General features: G+C 47.5%; 1 protein-coding gene across 1 annotated transcript in view; it reads left to right on the forward strand.

Annotated features, from left to right (window-relative positions):
- TLN2 (talin 2) overlaps positions 1-20,493 on the forward strand; it is a 438,134-nt gene that overhangs the window by 350,904 nt on the left and 66,737 nt on the right. Inside the window, exons 37-42 of the mRNA XM_082844286.1 lie at positions 992-1,153; positions 6,972-7,112; positions 7,581-7,762; positions 8,894-9,026; positions 11,304-11,405; positions 15,602-15,772. Of these exons, the coding sequence (XP_082700412.1) occupies positions 992-1,153; positions 6,972-7,112; positions 7,581-7,762; positions 8,894-9,026; positions 11,304-11,405; positions 15,602-15,772 (891 nt within the window). The remainder of the gene's footprint in view (positions 1-991; positions 1,154-6,971; positions 7,113-7,580; positions 7,763-8,893; positions 9,027-11,303; positions 11,406-15,601; positions 15,773-20,493) is intronic.

Here is a 20,493-nt window from a genome sequence, read left to right on the forward strand (position 1 = left end):
GTTCCTTGATCCTTCTAATACCCAAGTGACATGGGTCGTGTTCAATAATTCCAGCAGTGTGTGCTAAAAAGAACAAGAATGGCCTATATGGGCTAGCAGAGGCAGGCTGTGATGGGCACATCTACTGCTGACCCTGGGACCAGTGTTCTTGAGGCAGGAGAAGGACCCAAGTAAAGGATACCTGGGGGAACACCCAGACCTAAGGCAGGTGTCAGTGCACCAGAGATTCCTTACCTGTCCAGTTAAGGCCAAAGGGGTGTTACCAGCCTCAGCAAAGTGGATCAGGCAGATTCAGAAACGCAGCTGGGGCTGGGAGATCCCTGAGCCACACCCCTTAATAAGGTGCCTATAGCCCACCTGGGAGTGACATACAGCTGCATGTGACTGTTAAACACTTGAAATGTAACTGGTCCAAACTGTGATGGGCTGTAAGTGTAAAATACTGACCAATTTCAAAGACTTAGTAGGATAAAGGATTGTGAAAGCTTCATATTCTTAAATTGATTACATGGTGAAATGAAATGTTTTGGATATATCAAGCTCAATAAAATATATTATTTACAATAATTTCCCTTGTTTCTGTACTTATTTTCATGTAGCTACTAGAAATTTTAAAATTAGATATGTGGCTCGCACTGTATTTCTGTTGGGCAGCGCTGGCCTAGACCCTGGGCCGTGTCCCTCCTGGCTGGGGGTCACAAAGGATAGCTGAAAGCATCTCCTCTGAGACTGCCTGGAGCCCAGCCCACTCCCACATCAGCCCTGCCTTTCCTTTTCTTTGTTTAGTCTCTCTGCCTTAATAATTCCCGCCCTCCCCTTTCTTGGAGTGACTTCAGGGGCGGCAGAGCTAGAGACATGGGTTTTATTTCCACGAGCCCTAGACATGTGAGTTGAAGGGGAATCCAGGGCTCGGGACCAGGGTGGACTCCAGTGAACTGGACCCCTCTGCACTGAAGCTTCGGGTGCCCCCAACCCAGTCCGTGCTTTATAGGTTCTGTCAGCCGCCACGATTGTCGCCAAGCACACCTCAGCCTTGTGCAACGCCTGCCGCATCGCCTCATCCAAGACGGGCAACCCCGTGGCCAAGAGGCACTTTGTCCAGTCAGCCAAGGAAGTCGCCAACAGCACCGCCAACCTGGTGAAGACCATCAAGGTAGGTCGCTGAGCTGAGGCCTTAGGAATCCCCGGGACACCTGTTGCAGAGGGGAACGAGGTAGGGGATTGAAGCTCTGCTCTCTAATACTTGCTTCTAGTGGAGTTCAACTTCCAATTCAGTCTCATGATTTAAGTCACTGAGGAGCGGTTCATTAGTGATGGAGATAGTTATCAGGAAAAACCAACAGCCTTGGTCTCTACTGACCTTCTGCATAGTGGGTGGGGAGCGGTAAACTATGTGCTTAGTGGGGGAGGGTGGTTTTGAGGGGCTGGTAGAGGGCCCTGCCACGGTTGTTAAATATCTCTGGACCAAGAGAGAAGGTAGAGGGAGAATGGAATGGGAAATTGTTGGGAAAATCTTTTAAAAAAGTCAATTTATTCTGTCCTGTGATTATCTATTCTATTTATAGTTGTTTAAATGTTTTCAGTGGAGCATGAGCTTCTTAAAATAGAGCATTCCATGTTGATAACAAGTTCGTCTTTGTGTTCGTGGCCGTGGACAGGTTGAGGGGAAGCAGGGCAAGGGTACCCTGTGAGGAGGGAATCGCAGTAGCTGGGCTGTAGTATTTGTAGCTGGGTGATCAGACCGCAAACCCAGTCTGCCGTGCGTGGGACGCCCAGCAGACACCAAGCAGCTGACCTGGTGGGAAGACAGCCACAGCCTGAACAGCAGACCCCTGGCAAAGAACCTCCAAAGGAGGTGGTCATGGAAGGCAAGCTGTCAGTTCTGTGCAAACCAGGAAGTGCAGGAGGGAAGGCCGTTGGAGGGTTCACACTTTACTGAAGGATTTTCACGCTCGTGGAGGTGGGATGATCTGCTTCGTTGCCGGGCAAGTCCTGGAGGGATGGGGCTTTTCCCCCTGTTGTCTCCAGAGGATATGTTACTACACACCTCATTTCCCTTGCACTACACAAAGCCAATTTAATCTTGTGGAGAAATTAGTCAACAGGCTGAGCAAAGCAGAAGCCAAGGAGAGATTGTGCAGCCCAGCAGCCGTTGGAAGCGGGCAGGCAAGAGCCACGGGGCAGTTATCCCCGTCAGCAATTACTTAGCTGCTTAAACAGAGTCTTAAAAAAAAACAAACAACTTAAAGCCCACTTATTTAAAGACAATAATAAGATAAATTGAAGATGAATAAATAAAGCCAGTGCCCAGGTGCCCCCAGGATCCTGCTGGCAGCTCCCTTTAATTACTGTCATGGTTTGTGGTATTAGAAATGAAGAAAGCTTATGTTTTCCGATATTTAGTTTACCCAAAGCCTGTTCCGTGTTTTGTGTATATCACTCATTCAGTCCACACAACCAACCACCCTGTGCTTGCCATCCCCGTTTTTATGGTCAGGACAGTGACGCACAAGGAGGTTAAGTAACTTTCGTGGGGTGATTCAGCCACTAAGTGGTAGACCGGAATTCAGACCCAGATCCCCTGCTCTTTCCACTCAAGCCTGCTCTCGCCCATGGCATGCAGTGTACATCGTTAGCATGGAGAGACTAAGCCATCTCACCAGCCTGGGAAGAAATACCTGGTTGCGTTTACAGTGCTTGTGTGCCAGTCTCGGGGGAGGCAGGGCTGGAAAGACGGCAATAGAATTGAGACGTAGTGACATCATTGCCGGTTGCTGTGTAACTCACTTATTTCAATTAAACTTGGCCATTTTCCGATCATCAAAAAAACAGACTAGATTTAGATGGACCAAGGGGGAGACAAAGGCAAGGAGCTATTCTATACAAATTCTGGGATACCTTTCTTTTCTGCCTTCTCCTCGGTTTTAAATCCCGACCTGTCTCCGTTAAGGTCTTATTTTCTTTTCAGATTCTCCTCACAGTGGCAACCCCTCTTTGTAACTGCCTGCAGCAGATGAGCTCTTGTGATGGCCTTAAAGATAGGCCTGTGCAGAAACACCAGAGGGGGGATGCAGGCTGTTGTGACATGGAGAAGATGAAGCCTCCTTCCCCGCGAGCACCCCGGGAATCGATAGCCGTGCACAAGGAACAGAAATGACCCTCTTGCTCCGCAGCTTGCTGAAATGCGCTTGGTGTTGCGATTCCCATCAGGTGGCAGGCTTTGCTGGGGACAATGAACTTTGTTTTGAATTTCCTAATAGGAAAATGGTGAAGGCCATTTCACTGTACCACACTGTACTACATATCGAATAGACTTGCTGAGTTAAGGAATGGTTAAGAATCCTGTCGAATAGCGAAACGAATGTCTAATTCCCTAAATGCTTGAAACAGCCACCATAGAGGCTGAATTTTGCTCTAAGTTTTATGCTTCTCAGTCCTTTTCTTTTTTTTTTTTCCTTTAAATCACAAGGATGTGCCCAAGCCTAAATCCCAGCTGCCCCACCTTTCTAGTTCACAATGAAAGGGGGGGAACCCCTCCCCGGAGGAACACTGGCGAGCAGGGAGCAGATTACCCCACAGTGGGTCATCAGCACCCATTAGAACGCCTGCCTCCAGGGATCGTAAATCTCTGCCGATGGCATTCTTTGCAATCCCAGAGCGTGGCTCAGCAGGAATACGTACGTGCACCCTCCTCCCTGCCAGGTGCTGCTCTCAGTGCCGGCCAACTGAGAAACACACGGAGCCCTAACCGCGGGTGCCGTCTTTCTGCTGGTTCCCCCCGTGTACCAGTGCCTGCTTTTCTCTCTCCAGTCAGCTCTTTACCTAGTCTCAAATCAGATGTGTGGAATCGAATGTTATTTTAAATGTGCGGTCACTCAGGTTTAGGTGCCAAGTAGACATTGTGCAACAACACAGCTTTTGTTTCTCTGAGAAGCTGGAGCGCAGCCTTGCCTCTCGCAGTGGAATTGAAGCTCAGGGTTTTGCCATTAAGCATTGACAGGGCGTCCAAAAGACACCAGGTCCAGCTCTCATTAACCGGTTTTAACTCAGCTGTAAGTACGTTTTCTTGATCGTCCTTTTGTTTGGATTGGTAAATAGGTTTCTTGAGAAGAAAAAGGAGGGAAAAAAACCTCTTGGGCTTCTTACGCCTTATTCTTGTTGCCTTTTCTAAGGTCAGTAGGAGGGAAGGGAGCCAGGGGTCTTGGGTTCTGGTTCTGGTTCTGGGTTCTGGCTTAGCATATCACTTTCTAGATGTTGGTTTTATCACCTGAAACATTGGAGCTTTGGGATTAAATGATCTTTAAGATCCCTTCTAACCCCCAAAGTCCATGAATCTTTGATCCTGGTACCCATGCAGAAATTGTTTCTCCCAGATCCCTGTGAGATTTTTGCTAAGTGTGAGAACATTCACAGGAGCTGGCTCAGGGTCCCGATGGCGCCTGGGCATTTGGCTAAGTGGATTTACCCTTTCACTGTTCTGACGGGTGTACTAAACATTCTGTGGCATGGAATATCTATGTGAAAACTGTCGTGCCTGCCTGAAGTTTCACCTCTGGCCAGGTTTGAGTATTCCGTTTACTGGGGTTGCTCAGCCATCTCCAGAGTGGAAGCAGCATTCAAAAGTGAAATACTGTCCATGTGAACAAACCATCCTTTCTGTTGCTCAATTCTTCCTTTGGAGGAAATGGCTTTTCCCTCTTGAAAATGGAAAACAGTGCTGGATTGGAGCTTGGCGTTGTAGTCCACAGCCCACGCTATTCAGGGTCCTGCCCTTGACCCGCAGTGGGCTACATGATATGTGATTTTAGGGCCCAGTCTCAAAAAAAAAATCCTTTCTTCATCCTGTTGGTGCAGTCGATGAAACTGCACAATTAGGAAACCATTCCTTGGGATTTACCTGGGGTAATCATCTTGTCGTTTTTAATTAGTTCCCCTAAGAGTGGGTGGCGTGATCAGACATCTGCCTTCCTAATAGGCCGAGAGTGTTGTAGACAGTAGAAAAGAGGATGAGAGGAGTGTGGAGAGGCAAAGGGGCAGCTAGAAGCTGAGCTAGAAGCCCTATCACTCCCACTGGAGGGGGTGCGACTGGTGCAGCTGGGATGCGAGTTCCTTTGATGCCAAAGTCTGCTCTTGCCATCTGCCTGCTTCAGTGGTCCGCCTGTGCTGGGGCCACTGTTGTCGGGCTCCTGCTATGCGGCACCCAGCCGGCCTCCCAATGTGTGCCCAAATTGCTCCGAAGCCTGGTAGGGCCTGACCTCAAGGAGTCAATGATGGTAATAGTGCAACAAGATGAGAGCGCCCAGACGGTTCACTGCCATGTCGCCGGTGCAGTGCTTCAGTGGAGGTAACAGATGCTAACTCAACTTTTACTGAGTACGTGAGTGGAGTCAGAACTGAAGCCATAAATATGAGTAAGTAGCAGGCACATAGGGTTCCCACTGGGCCTGGAAGAACCACAGAATGGGCCAAGTTAGGGTCAAGGTCAGTGCCTATCTGGTGGAGAAGGGCCTGAGCAGAGGCAAACTGTGCACAGTACTAGTGAAGACGGTAAATTAGCCAGGCTTATGGGAGTTCCTCAGAAAATATTAGCATGGTGGATGTGTAATTACCAGCCCCAGCTGTCAAGACTTGATTGGAATATAGTTGTTATTCAAGTAGCCTTTACACTAACCGTGCCTGCCTACTCTTGCCTTATTGAGAAATAGAAAGGTTCCCATCACAGATCCGGTTTGTTCTGTAATTGCTGGTGCCTCCGGTTTTTTGTTCGCTAATTGTCTAAATTGACTTTTCTGTGTTGCTCATAAGGGTTAAATTAAAAGTTTAATTCGTCATTTAACAAAGAAATCTACGTTCTTCGACAAACATAACTGCCTTCTCAAATGTTGCCCTTTGCTGGGAGGCAGGGGTGCTGTCACTGGTCACAGGCCATCGGTTCTAGCAGCCTTGTGCTTGAGGAGGTGCAGTCCGTGGTTGGGGAGCTTGGGATCCAAGTGTTGACCCTTTGTGGGGTGGTCTGGCATGCGTCACAGGCCACTTTCCTGGCCTGTCTCCTGTGCAGGCTGTTGATCTGCGACGTGACTCATCATTCAGTGCCGTTGTATTACTGCTGCTAATTTTAAAAAGAAAGAAACTTTGGAAGCAAAAGATACATAGATTAAAAGCCCATGTGTGCAGAGCTCAGTGAATTTTCCCACGCCAAACACACCTAAGTAGCTGTGGCCAGTTGAAGAGACAGAACATGGCCAGCGCCCAGAAGCCTACTTCTGCTCCTTCAGTCTCACTGGCTCCAAAGGGTGACCTGACAGCTAACACCCAGAATTAGTTTCACCTGTTTTTGTACTTTTGCACTACTGGAATCGTATAGTGGGTACCCTATTGTGTCTGGCCTCCTTACCGAAATATTGCATGTGTGAGATGTGTCCGTATTGCTGGGAATAGTTCTAGTATGTTTTTTCCCATTGCATTCCATTTTGCTCATTTGAAAATGACAGATACATCAGCCCTCCCTCCGTCAGTCATTCAGGGACATCCAGGTAAAAATAGCTTAGAAGAAGTTGAAAGTGGTACACAGTGTAAGATATTTTTATAGTTTGGCAAAGGATAGACTTAATTGGAGTGAAATGGAGGGGAAGAGCCAAAGGGTTATAGTCTCAAAAGTAGGGAAGAAAGTGGCTCAGCCCCAGGGATGGGCAGCGTAGCTCGAGGGGAGAGAAGAGCAGGCGCTCTTGGAATCACGTTAAGTGGGGAGTGGATGGGCTGTGGGGTCAGTTGGCCTGTGAGCCACACACTCAGCTTTCTTTCCTACCGTTGCTCACTTCGCCCCTCTGCTTGATGGCAGAGATCCCTCCAGTCGGTTCTTATTCATTGTTTACGGACTCCAGACATTTTCAGTATTCCCGTTAAACCACCTTCTTTTCGCTGGGTGGTGATTGCTGCGGCCCAGGAGTGATCTCTGTGTTTTCTCCCATCAGGCTCTGGATGGGGATTTCTCTGAGGACAACCGCAACAAGTGTCGAATTGCCACCGCCCCCTTGATCGAAGCCGTGGAGAACTTGACAGCGTTCGCCTCCAACCCTGAGTTTGTCAGCATTCCTGCCCAGATCAGCTCCGAGGTAGGGCATCCTCACAGCAAAGGTAAAACTGAGGTCGTTGGCTTGTTTTGTGTGGCACTGAATGGGCATGAACAGTTAAGGATTCCAAAAACTCTTTCTGTCAGTGTGTAGGGCACTGTTACTGTTGTCATTGATGATACAAGCAGAGTTCATGAAACTCAATGTCTGTACATCACTTAAGAGGTAATGTCTTGGCTTTATATGTTGAGAACAATCTCTGTGCATAGGTTTGGGGCTGATTCTTTCTCGGTATGTTCTTTCACACTCAAAAATAATATTTAAGGAGTGGCATGGCCCCAGGTCCTCATCATCCAGGCCCCATGTGAGCCAGCCTCCATGCTTCCCTACCCTCTGTCTCCTTTCGAAGGACAGAGGTAGTGACTTGATAAAGAACGTGACCTTCCAGGGTCCAAGTCATTCACTTAGTCTGTGTGCCCTGCCCTTGACCCTTCTGCTCTTTGGTCCCAGGGCTCCCAGGCACAAGAACCAATCCTGGTGTCAGCCAAGACCATGCTGGAGAGCTCATCATACCTCATCCGCACTGCACGCTCACTGGCCATCAACCCCAAAGACCCGCCCACCTGGTCTGTGCTAGCGGGACATTCCCACACTGTTTCTGACTCTATAAAGAGTCTCATCACGTCTATCAGGTTAGTGTCTCCTCCAGAAATTGCTAGCGGCCTGCATCCGACAGGGCAGGAGGGGGATAAGCCCATCAGGACTTTTATTTAATAGCAACGTGGTTGATCATTGTCATCATCTTTTTCTTTACCTCTTTGGGACCAGCGGTAGCACTTGTCACAACAATAATAGCTAACTAAAGTATTTATCATATATTAGATACTATTCTAAGCATTTTACCTGTATTACATTATATGTTCATCACAGCAGCCTTGTAAAGTAGATGCTGCTATTGTCTCTCTTTTACTGATTAGAGAATTCAGGCAGAAAGGCATTTAGATAACATTCCCAAGGGCATCCCCAGGCATGACTGCTTTAGTCCCAGTCCTTGTAAACATTGTACCATATTATCGATACCTAGGAGATTAGGCAGAGAGCACCACTGCTTATTTAGCAGGATTTGGGGTTACCTTACCTTGATAATAAGACAAAAAGAATATTCCAGGTCCCAGAGTAACTCTGGGCATCTCTAACCTCCATGGTGGTAGTAGGAGCCTATCTACTATGAAAAATCATCCCCTGAGTAGATAAAACATTCTTGAAGTTGACCAAAGTTAATTACCCCACAGCATGGAGTGCATGCCTTTCCTCAGGTATATTTTGTTTTTGAAATTGCTTTTGAAACTTAAGGCATTTCTTTCTTAATGCCTCGCAAAGAAAAATCCACTAAGTATTTTAGCTCCTACCACAGCCCAGGACGTTTGCAACTAGTATGCAATGTAGAGAACATAGTATATTTGCACTGGAAATAGCACTGCCCTTTTTTTTTTTTTTTTTTTTTTTAAATGAGGGTCCTATGCCTAAACCAGTGAATGGAGAATCCAAGTCCAAATTGTTTCATTTGCCGTTGCCTGGCATCAGCCTGAGATGGTGGACAGCATCCTACCCTTCCCACCAGAAAGAGACTTAGCACAAGTGTTAAGTGAAGAAATTCCTGGGCTATGCAGAGAAGCATTGCCAAGCAAGGGTCAGGAATTCACTCCCTAAAGCAATCGAGTGGGAGAGAAAGTAGACAGGGGCTCCTGGCCCACCAGTTCTGGAGCAGGTTTTGGGACTTGCGCTCCGTGGAGCCCGTGTTCTACTTGCTGTGTCCCTTCCAGGGACAAGGCCCCTGGACAGAGGGAATGTGACTACTCCATTGACAGCATCAACCGGTGCATCCGGGACATCGAGCAGGCCTCGCTGGCCGCTGTCAGCCAGAGCTTGGCCACGAGGGACGACATCTCCGTGGAGGTATGCAGGGCTCTCTGGCCAGCTCGGAAGCCTCTGGAAGTACTGAAGAATGCCAACATCAGGCTTTGGGGATGGGGGAATGGCACCAACATGTTTTTGATAAAGAGCTTCATCATTGGGCCACCTTCCCCTGGAACCAGCCTGGGAAGTTTTTGAGGGGGTCGGGCAAATGCTGAGCAGAGAATGATGGTTTGATGAAGGAACACATGTACTGCGGGGGTGGAAGGTTCAGATTTGGCTGAAATTTGGAGGAAAATGATCATTGTCAGGTAAGAGTGTGTCAGTCGGTGGAGTTACCATATTCAGGAGAGCAGACCTAAGCGTGTAAATTTTGAGTGCTTCCCTGTCATATTTCAGCACTTTTTTGACTAATGGGCAAATTCAGCATTCAGCGCTATGTGTTTGGTCCATGCAGAGATCAAGGATTCTGCCCTTGTTACTCAATATCTAGTATTGAGAGAGCTTTTGCATTCTGTTAATTCAGAGGCACATTGCCCTCTCTTGCCCATTTTTCCAAAGTTGAGAATAGAATTTTCCTTCTTGGCTCCTTTGAGTTTTTTCTGTTACCTGTCCAAAGGCCCCTGCTTCATACTTCTTTCTTTCTGTTGAAAGTGCCTGACGCTCAGAAGATACTTAGTAAATATGAATGGTCTGTTGACTGGTGTTTCTCTCCCGACACTCAACTCATCGACAATGAACTTTGGCCCCTGTCTGTAAACAGGGCCTGGAATTGGAATTGCTCATTTTTATTAATAGAGCTGTGTATTTCATTGTTGCTTCACCCGCCTCCCCCATTTCCAAGGAAAGAAAGAAGGAATATGTATTCTCATCCTGTGCAGAATGTTAGAATTATCATTAATTCTAACGTGTGCCTGTCATACGTGTGCAGCTTCCTGAACTACCACCAACCAAGCACACACTGTAACTAGCACCCCCCTCACACCCACATCCTTTCAACACTATCACCAAAGCATGTCCTCTGTCTTGACTTCCTCCCTGGGAAGGAAATCCCTCCCCTTTATCTGCATGTGCTTCCTACCTCTACCATATTTAATCTAACAAGCCATCGGTAGTAAGACGACCTCGTTGGGATAGTCTTGCATTCTTGACTGTAGTTACATGATGAGTGGGAAGATAAGAAGTAATTTGCTAAATAAGACCCTTGGAAGTGTGGAGGTTTCTCTCTACCTGCCTCCATCTCTCTAACTTTTTCCTTTTTCCTTTTTTTTGTTTTCAAGTTTGCGGGTTAGGCTGCTCCTCTCGTTGACTAAGCTCTGCACAAAGCCGCCCCCCGCCCCCGCCCATATGCAGTGTTGTTCGGTAGGAGAGTAGCCCGAGTCTCATTTCTATGAGCAGGACATTGTCACTTTGTCAGGAGTCGCCCCATTCCGTGCTGGCGAGTGCAGAGCTAACATGTCCAGCCTTCTGATCTATTAATCCGGACTCTATGAAGTGAAGAAGCTCCTGTGAAGATTTCTACAGCGGGATCTGATCTTTCCCGCGACTAGTTAACACTCTCCATCTTTGAATTCCCCGCCCCCTTCTCACTTCAGCATCATCCAGATACCTTGCCCCGTCTCTTTATAGCGTGAGTTCGGTTCTTTGGGATGGAGAGATTAAACTGTCTCTCAAACCTGAGAAGAAATGCCTTGATGGTGCCATTTTCGATAATGGCATCCGCATCACCAAATACAGCGAACAGAGCACCTGACCATAGCCTAGTGGGCATTTCACCTGGCCGTTTTCACAGTGTGCTCTCTGGGAAATAGTCCTGCTTTAAGAGAGCTGATGTCATTTTTACATCACCCTCCTCCCCACTCCCCGCTTAAGGGGTTCTTAGTTCTGAGGACACTGCAACCTGGATGTTCCCTCGGACCCCACCATTAGCTACCTCCATTTGGACACAATTGTCTTCCCTTCTTGGAAAGCCACCGCAGTTCCAGCTTTCCAGTAATTATGCTGAATAACCCAAAGTAAAGATACCAGTAGCATCCGTTGTTACTATGGTTGCCGGGAGTGAGAAGCCAGTAGGAAAGGTGTTCCTGGGGCCTGCTCGTATCCCTCATGGATGGAGCTGTGGGGAGGAGGGGTTTAGCCCAGGGGAACTGAGGGTCGCTGGGACGGGGAGGGTCAGAGCAGTGGCTGGATGGCACTCCCAGGCATTCTGATACCCATTTCTTTCGGCCTCCCTTATCTTTCACATGGACCTTTTTAAATCAGTACAACTACGTGGGGAGCTGTTGTAAGCTGAACTTGACAGCTCTCTCTCCTTATCAGGCCCTGCAGGAGCAGCTGACTTCAGTGGTCCAGGAAATCGGGCACCTCATCGATCCCATTGCCACAGCAGCTCGAGGAGAAGCAGCTCAGCTGGGACATAAGGTAATGGGCACTAGGGGATCCTGCTGAGAGTGTGTGAGAAAGAGATGGGGGGAGAGTTGTTACTGATTTTGTCATTCTTGTTCCCCAAAGCCTCAGGGCAGGTGTTAGGGCCGGGTCAATGCTGGCTGACACTAGAGAAAATACCACTCAGCCTCCGTCAACATCTTCTCCCAGAATGACCACTTCAGGAATCTCTTTTTACTTAGTTAGCGTTGAGACAGAAGCTACAGGGTAATTTTTCTGGTAGTGCTCAGACTTTGCAGCCGCCAAGGCAGTTTTCAGTCACCTATCACTCTTGATCTTTGCTGGGACAAGCCAGAGACTGAAAACTTGGCATTCCTGGCCTGGTGTCTGCCATCTTTTGTCCTGGCTGGCCAGCCTCATTCTGGTGTGTTTAGGGCACGTTTTTCCTCCACAGCCTCTAATATAGTGTCCATTTTCACACCTGAGGAAGCAAAGCAAACTTGCCAACTTTTACCCTCGACAGCTGAAGCTTCCGTGTGGCCACTCTGCCAGCCCTTCACCTGAGCGTTCATACCCACGTGGTTGCAGGTGCTGCATCATGTTCTGCCTGTTTGGGGTTCATTTTGCAAATCCTTCAAGGAGAGTTGGCTTGGCAAGCAGCCTGTGCCTCGGCAGAGAGAGGGCAGACATTGGGTTTCTAACAACCTGCAGGATTTCCTAGCATTTGTCAGTGCTGCCGTCAGTATTGATGTGCAGATCAAGAAATCCAGTAGCCAAAATCATCTCTGCAGGTATTGATTTTAGAAAATCAATATTCCTGCTTTTTCCAATACAGGATAGCTTAAGAGCCTACTAAGCTTCCTGCTGGGTGTAAGGAGAGGTGTTTGGGTTTAAAATGGCCAGTATCTCTGTGCCATTGCAAGTGCGGTAAATTTCATTTCTCACCTGAGTGCCTTTATAATAAGAAAGGGCTTGTCCACCTGTATGAAGCAGTTTGCAAGGAGGGGGCGGTGTAGAACGGGCCTGGGGGCTGGAGCACTGCGTATGTGACTGCTGTGGGGACAGTGAGTTTGGCAGAGAAACCGAACTTCTGTTCAGCAGTTACTTTTGATTCCAATAGGAATTTCGTAAGAAAGTATTTCTAGACTCCTAGGGCAACATCCTTGTCTCTGCCCTTACATTGTTTAGTGTGGAAAATTAATTCCTGTGTCAGTGGGTGGCATGAAAAGAAACTTTATTGGTGCCGCCTGAGTTATCAATTTACTCTGGTCCTTTGGCTAAACGAGTCTCACCTTCCGAAAGGGAGTTCTGGACAAAAGCAGCCTAGGAGGCCTCCATCCAGAGGGGTGGTGGGCTGGTGGTTGATGCCCACCTGGTCCCAGTGCTTCATGATGGCGCTCAGGTGAGGTGCCAATTCAGCAGCTTCAGTCCCACTTGGGAGTGATTGACAAAGGCAGATTCTCGGACCCCGCCTGGATTGGTTTCCCACAGCCGCTGTAACAAAGTACCACAAACTGGGGGGCTTAAAATGACAGAAATGTAATCTCTCACAGCTCTGGAGCCCAGAAATCCAAAATCAAGGCGTTGGCAGGGCCACACATGTTTTGGAGGCTCCATTCTTTGCTGCTTCCAGCTCGTGGTAGCTCTCGGCATTCCTTGACTGAATCTCGCCAGTCTCTCTCCGTGGTCACATTGTCTCCCGCTTTTCCGCCTTCCCTTCTTCTGTTTCTTCTAAGGACACTTGTTATCAGGATTAGGGCCCACCCAAGCAATGCGGGATGATCTCATCTTCAGATCCTGAAACACACCTACAGAGACCCCTTTGTAAGATCCCCTTCACAGACTTCAGAAATTTGGACATGGACATACCTTTTTGGGGGGGTCACCATTCAACCCACTCTGCCATCCTAGGCTTAGGGACTCAATATCATATACCAGATACTCAAAATTCTGTGTTATTTTCACTTCTGTACTAACTCAGGTGAGGAGGTTTCCTGTTCTGTCATGGGTCTCAATTACAGGAGGTATTCGAGTCCTTGCTAAACTTCCTAAATACAGGAAAAATCCCATCCCTTCCAAAACCTTTGCCCTACAATAGGTGGAGAATAATGACCCCTAGTGTGTGTGGAGTGCTTACTACATAGAGGCCTGTACTGAGGCCTTTACGCACACTGACTTAATCCCCCTAAAATTTTAAGGGACTTAGTGCTATCACATTTTACCAAGGAGGAAACTGAAATTTAGCAATAGGAAGCAATTTGCCTAAGATTTCTTAAAAAGGAATTGGCAGGGACGATTCAAATCTCGCGGCTTTGAAAGCAGAGCTTCCTCTCCACCCAGCCATCTTCCCTTCCGGAGGGAGTCGGGCACCTGTTGAGTTGTGTTTACTTATGCTCAGCACACAGCAACCCTTGACATTTTACAGTTGCATTGATAAAATGTACTTTAAAAATAATAAAACGAATCCAGAAAACATGTTGGATTCTAATGCATTAAACATTTTGACTCCTTTAGTACTTACGGGACCCCTCCTGAACCCTGACCCCTGATGACCCATCACTGCAATTGGTGGCGACACCACCCTTCCAGGGGAAGAGGAGATGAAATCCAATGCAGATATGCAGGGCTGTCCCTGCCTATAATATACCCTGGGGATTATGCAGACTGAGCCTTACACAGAGGTCTTTGGCCAAAGCAAGGAGCTGGGCAGGACGGGGGGCTGCCGGAATCCTGCTAAGTCATGTGCCTTGACATCGATCAGGTCTGCCCAGAGGATGGGCAGCCCCTTTAAAGTTCCTACAAAGCACCATAAGGGCCAGCAGCAGCCTTGTTCAAGTGTTTTGAAACCTATCTGTAACATAACTGTAATTGGGGATAAAACAGTCAAAGTATGTTTATTGTTAGCTGATAGTCTTGTCTCTCTATTAGCTTTAATGAACTTTAATATTTTGGACCCTCACCACCACCCCCAACTCCCACCCCCTGCTTTGTTGCTGACCCAGTGACTGCCGCTGCCCATGTGAAGCAGCCTTCCTGCCTGCATCCCCATCACCCTCATTCTTCCTCCGCATCATGGGAAGAAGCATTAAGGGAGTTGCTGGTTAAAGAAGCATTAAGGGAGTTGAGGGCTATTCCCATCAGGTGAACTTAAATACACCTGATGGGAATAATTTAGCAATTAGTAATTGCCACACAAGATGAGGAGTTGAACGGAAAAGCGTGATCAGTGTCCTTGTGTTTTATCCGAGGGGGAGTAGATGACAGTGTCTGAAGCAAGGACAGCAAAATGTTAAAATCTGATATTACGGATGCTAGGTAGATGGGGAGCTTTGGTGAGCATATACGGTCACCCCTCCATATCTGCAGATGTCGAACCCACAGATGCAGAGGGCCGACTGTACTACAGCATTTTATATGAGAGACTTGAGCACTCGCGGATTTTTAGTATTCGTGGGGGGTCATGGAACCAATCCCCTGCAGATACCAAGGGACAACCGTATGCACCATCGATGCTGTTACCTACTGGAGACAGGCCTCTGCTGCAACAGCGCTTAGCTGTCTTTAAGCATTTTGTTCTCCCAGGTTGGGCTCATCATAAACAGCACATCCTGACTGATGGGAAATCATTTTTGCTTTTTTTTTCCCAAATCCACGGTTCGGTCAAAATACTTGAGGCGGAGGGCAGTTGGGTTGGCTTCTTAGAATGCTTTTGAGGGTGTCTTTACTCTCAGGGTGCTTTTCTCAACTACCATGCTCCCCTGCCCGTCTTCTATACCCCTTCCTTTTGAGTTTGTAAGATGCTCGCCTTTGGTTCTTTCAAAAGCTGTTCTATTTGTGAAATTAAAATTAAGATTTGTAAAATTCTCACACCTAACTGTGGATCTCAGAACAGATTTCTTAGCACTTCTGCCATGATGAGAGACAGACACAGAGCTCCCCAGAAAAAGAAAAATCGGAACAAGAGTTCATTAATTACAAGGACTCTCAAAAGTAAAGTTGAACGAGGAATAAGGTCTGAGGACCTAATATGTATATAACGTGGTGACTGTAATTCGTAATACTGGATGTAAAATAGAAAAAAACAAAAGTGAAGTCCAGCAGATCTGCCTCTCCCTGTGACTCATCCCATCCCTGTCCCAGACCCCTTCCCAGCAGCTGGGCTCCTAAACGAGACACAGTATTTACATGTTGCATCTGGGGTTCTTTTTTTTTTTTTTTTTTTGTCTTGAAAGGTGACACAACTGGCGAGCTACTTTGAGCCCTTGATCTTAGCTGCAGTGGGTGTCACCTCCAAGATTCTGGACCATCAACAGCAGATGACAGTGCTGGACCAGACCAAGACGCTCGCAGAATCTGCCCTACAGATGTTGTACGCAGCCAAGGAAGGCGGAGGAAACCCCAAGGTACAGCTCAGGATGCTAGGGGCTCACTTAGGACACTGAGAAGCCAGCACACGTTCCTCTGTATCACGTCCCTCCAGGGAGGGCACCTCCAGTTTTTGGATGGTGGCATTTGATTTTCCATTTAAAGGTGGGAAATAATCTTCTCTTGGCCTTCCCGGGGATCTTTAAGGGGAAAACCAAGAAATGCACACAATTAAGGCTAATTTAGAAATTTGGGTTTTTTTTCCGTGACAGTGTGTGTAGGTGAGCATCCTTGGGAAAGAAACATGTATTGTGTGGTTATTACAGGAATAAAAACCATAATACCTGCCTGGCACCTGTTCAGTGTTGACACAAAGCAAACCTCTATTGTTTTCCACTAAGTGTCGTTTCTGTTCCTGGTACTTAAGTTCAAAGAGAAACATGGTCAAGGTCACCCATGGCATGTGTTGCTATTGCCTTGGGGACAGTAGTTTAATATGAAAATCTCCCTTACCAGTTTACAGGTGGAACATTTCTTCAGCCTGATGTGTCACCCAGGTACTTTTAAGTGGCCAAAGATGGTGACAACATGTCCTTTTCTCTCGAGGTCAGAGAAATTATCAGGGATTGTTTTACTTGTGAAACCAGCATGCACCTTAAGTTTCCTCGGGGTTCTGGAACCTGGAGAGGGGGCTGGAGGCTTCTACCACCACTTGTATCTTCTAGGAGCTGCCTCCACACGATCATGTGATCTTAATGGGTCTTCACCTAAGCAGATTAACTTGAGAGAGCACTACTGGAAAGATTTGTGTAGCATACTGACCTACGAGCTACAAGGATCCATTTTATATATATATATATATATAGGGGGGGTTGTTTGTTTGTTTTTTTGCGGTACGTGGGCCTCTCACTGTTGCGGCCTCTCCCGTTGCGGAGCACAGGCTCCGGACGCGCAGGCTCAGCGGCCATGGCTCACGGGCCCAGCTGCTCCACGGCATGTGGGATCTTCCCGGACCGGGGCACGAACCCACGTCCCCTGCATCGGCAGGCAGACTCTCAACCACTGCGCCACCAGGGAAGCCCCGTGGGGGTTTTTTTAGTGTGATTTGTTGTATGTCTAAGATCTTCAAATCAATCACGTGGTATAGCAGAGAAGACTCTAGACTGACTCAGATGGCAAAAGGGTGATCTCAGAGCTAACAGCTATTGCATGGCGACTCTGTGTCATTTATTACATCTTACACCCTCATCTTATGTAATCTTCATAGAAACTCTGTGACGTGGGAAGGTTCCCACTGCACATGTGCAGAAGCTGAGGCTTCCCTGCCAAGTTGTCCGAGATCACAGGCGAGGTGCACGTGGGGTCATGTGGAAACGCAGGCCAACTCAGCCCGGAGCGAGGCCTGGGCGGGGTCAAGGAAGGAGGCAGGGAAGAGGGAGCAACATCTGCAAAGCACAGAGAGGGTTATAAAAGGATTGTGATCTCTTTAGAAAATAGCACTCTAGTCTGGTGTGTATGGAACGTACCGAGTGTGGGGACAATGGGACGGGAGGGAAGACTGGGCTGTATCGTGACAGGCCTCCTCCTGGAGGAGCCCCAGGGGCTGGGGCTTTCTAGTGAGCAGTGGAAAATGGCACAGCCCATCCGTAGTCTAGAAATGCCATTCTGGAAGCAGCATGAATAATGTCTTGGACTTGCATTCTCTGTGTTCAGTTTTTCACTCATGTATCTGGCAACTCGTAAGAGATTAATTCTGGGGATGCTAAAAACTTTGAGAGCCAGCCTTGGCCCTCAAGTTGTTCCGAGTTTTCTGGCCAAAAAATGGGTCTGGTTGCTGAAGTGGTGGACAGAGCAAGAAGAAGGACACCTTTTGGCTGTGACAGGTTAGTGATGGATGCCCCAGAGTGGGGCCCCCGCCCCCTTTGCTCCCTCCCTAAACTGGAGCAGCTGGGACTCGCCTTCCAGACCCACTTCTAGGTTATCTTTTCTCCAGTGCTGTTTACTGCCACATCTCTACGCCTAACCTGAGGGGGTTTCATTCTCAGCAGAAGAACTCAAATTAGTAGGTTTCTGGATGTTTAAGAGATTAAGACATCTGTTTGGACTGCAAGTTCAGAGCTCCTCGTGGAATTCTGTTGTGTGCCAAGGAACCTCACCGTTGGGAGCATTTGTAGTTGGCACTGTAAGCTTTATAATGACATCCTTTGCTTGGAAGTGTGGGCTGGAGAACAGTGTGGAGTAGTTCTCAGTGAAAGACCTGAAGCACCAGGTGATGAACTAAGACACGTGATGAGTGACAGCGATGCAGGAGTTTACATGGATCCTGTCACTGGTAGCAGGTACCTGTGCTGTCTGCAGACTCTGACAGGCTTGTCACAGGGTGCCTGGGACACTACAAGTTGGCTTGAAGGCCCTTTCCTAAGAGACTTAATCCCCTTGGGTGCTATTCTTTGGGCAGATGTTTACTAAGTGTTACTTGCTACGTGTTAGGTGATGTATAAAACGTATGTGTTAGATGTCGTAGTCCTTGTTTGCGTGTGGTCTAAATGTGGTTAAATGGTTTTCAGTGTCTTTTGTTTGGTGAGAAATAGGATAAGCTTCGGGGGCCAACATATCTGGATTTCAAATCCCAGCTCAGCCTTTTGCTGGCAAATAACTTCATTTGTTTCCTCATCTAAACAATAAGGTTGGTAATGAATACGTCCGGAGTAGTTGTAGAGATTATATGAGATAATGTGCCTGACGTCATGGGTGTTCCAAAAAAAAAAATTAGAAAGTAACCGTCCCAGAGCCTGGTGTTAATGGATCACATGAGTACAAGACATTTGCTCTGTGACCTCACCCTCATCCCATTGAGCCCCCTCCTACACTCATTCTGTACCTCCAGAGCTTCCCCCACCCACTCACCTCTCTCCCACTCACCCCTCCCCCACTCAGTTCCCTCCTCCATCCTCCTTGAAGGGGCCTCTCCAGCGTCTGCTTGTAACACTCCAGCAAATATGCCACCCTGTCCATTGTTGGGCAGTTCTAATTATTAGCTGTTTTTTCCCCTCTACTGAAGTTGAGATCTGCCCCCTGTAGCCTTCTCCCATTTTCCAAACTCCTGTGATGTCTATGCCTGCTTTACTGGGCTTTGTAGTTGAAGCACTATAATAAAGAAATAAGGCTCCCTTGGAAGTAGACTTCAGACACGTTTCCAAAAAAGAACAGAGTCTGATTTCTCTCCTTTGCTGCTCTGTGAGGAGCAGTAACAAGGATCCCCTCCAGATTCTCAAATAATGACCTCATTGTTGAGCCTGCTGATTCCACTTGCCAGATTGCTCTTGGTTGGTTAAGGCTGCCTTCATTGAGAGCCTACTGTGTCTTTTGGGGTCTGAAGCTAGTGTGCTCAGGCAACCCATGTGTGGGATCTGGCCTCAGTGGTGTGACCCAGATGAGGTGTGCCATTGGAGTTAGAGGACACGGCTCTGGGTGAGGCTTGGAGTCACTGGAGGAGGCCTCACAGCCTCTGAGCTGACCCTTGAAGGAGCTGTAAAAACTTAAACATGTGGAGTGAAGGAGAAGCAGGCCTTCTAAAGAATTCCTCACCACGAGCAAATGGGAAGGGGATTCACTTCTGGGACAGCCAAGAGCAAGGATGTGTTTTTGTAGGTTTTGATGCTCTGGTGTGGAGAAAGTGTCCTTTACGTTTTCCAAGGAGTTTCAGAGAACCGTTTTGTGATTTACTTCTGCCACCCCCAGAACTGGCTTCTGCTACCTTCCTAAGCCTGCATGGGAGAGCAGATGCTTGGCAGGCCGCTCTCACTTCTCCCCGCAAATGTGTACTTTGTTTAATAGGAAGGTACAGAGTTGCTAACGTTTTTGTGCCACCAATAGTTGCCTCATTCTAAGAGAGATTTACAGAAATGCACACCTGACATTTTACCTTTTTTTTTTTTTACATTTTATCTTTTTTATAAATGAGAACATATTTGTGTGCGATGCTGTCTCTGGAGGGTTATGTACAGGAGATGTCACTTTTCAGGCTTCCATCAAAATAAAGCAATCTGCACATGTAGTGTTTTACCTTCTCTGTGCCATGAAATCAGCCGTTAACCTAAATTACCAGTTCACTCCATCACATCCCTCAGAGAGAGAGCTTTGCATCCTGACACGGTTGCCTCAGGATAACCATCACATATTTCACATCTCATCAGAGGTTGTATTGGGAGGACTCTTCTTGATTCCTGTGGCTTTTTAATTCTGCCAGCTGAGCCAGTTCCCATGGCTCACGTAGCTTCTTCTTGGAATTCTTCTCTTTTATTTAATCACTCAAAAGAGTTATTATTTACCATCTCTCACTGGCTTCCTTACCTTCTCATCTACCAAAGTAAAGGTGCAATTCCTTGGGCCTTTTAGAGGGGTCATCTTCCTCTGAGGAGCATCAGGGCAGCCATGGCCACTGCACGGGGGCATCCGGTACCGGATGCAATGCACTTCTGACACAAAATACCCCGCATTATTTCAGATTTCCCAGGTAAGGACACGGTCCCCTACTAGACTGCTCTTATTATAAATGATAAGATGTCTACAACCATCTCATCTCATCAGAATTCCACTGCATAGCATTGTTATAATTATTCCCAGTTTGCTTAGGAACCCACGCCCAGAACCACTTAGCTACTTAGCAGTGGAGACAGAATTCGACCCCAGCTTTTTCTGACCCCAGGACCTTCACTCTTTGCTCCTTCATCTTGCTACCACTCAAGGTGTTTTTTAG

This window comes from Leucopleurus acutus (genome assembly GCF_964270905.1).
Source record: "Leucopleurus acutus genome assembly, chromosome: 1".
Taxonomy (NCBI): Eukaryota; Metazoa; Chordata; class Mammalia; order Artiodactyla; family Delphinidae; genus Leucopleurus; species Leucopleurus acutus.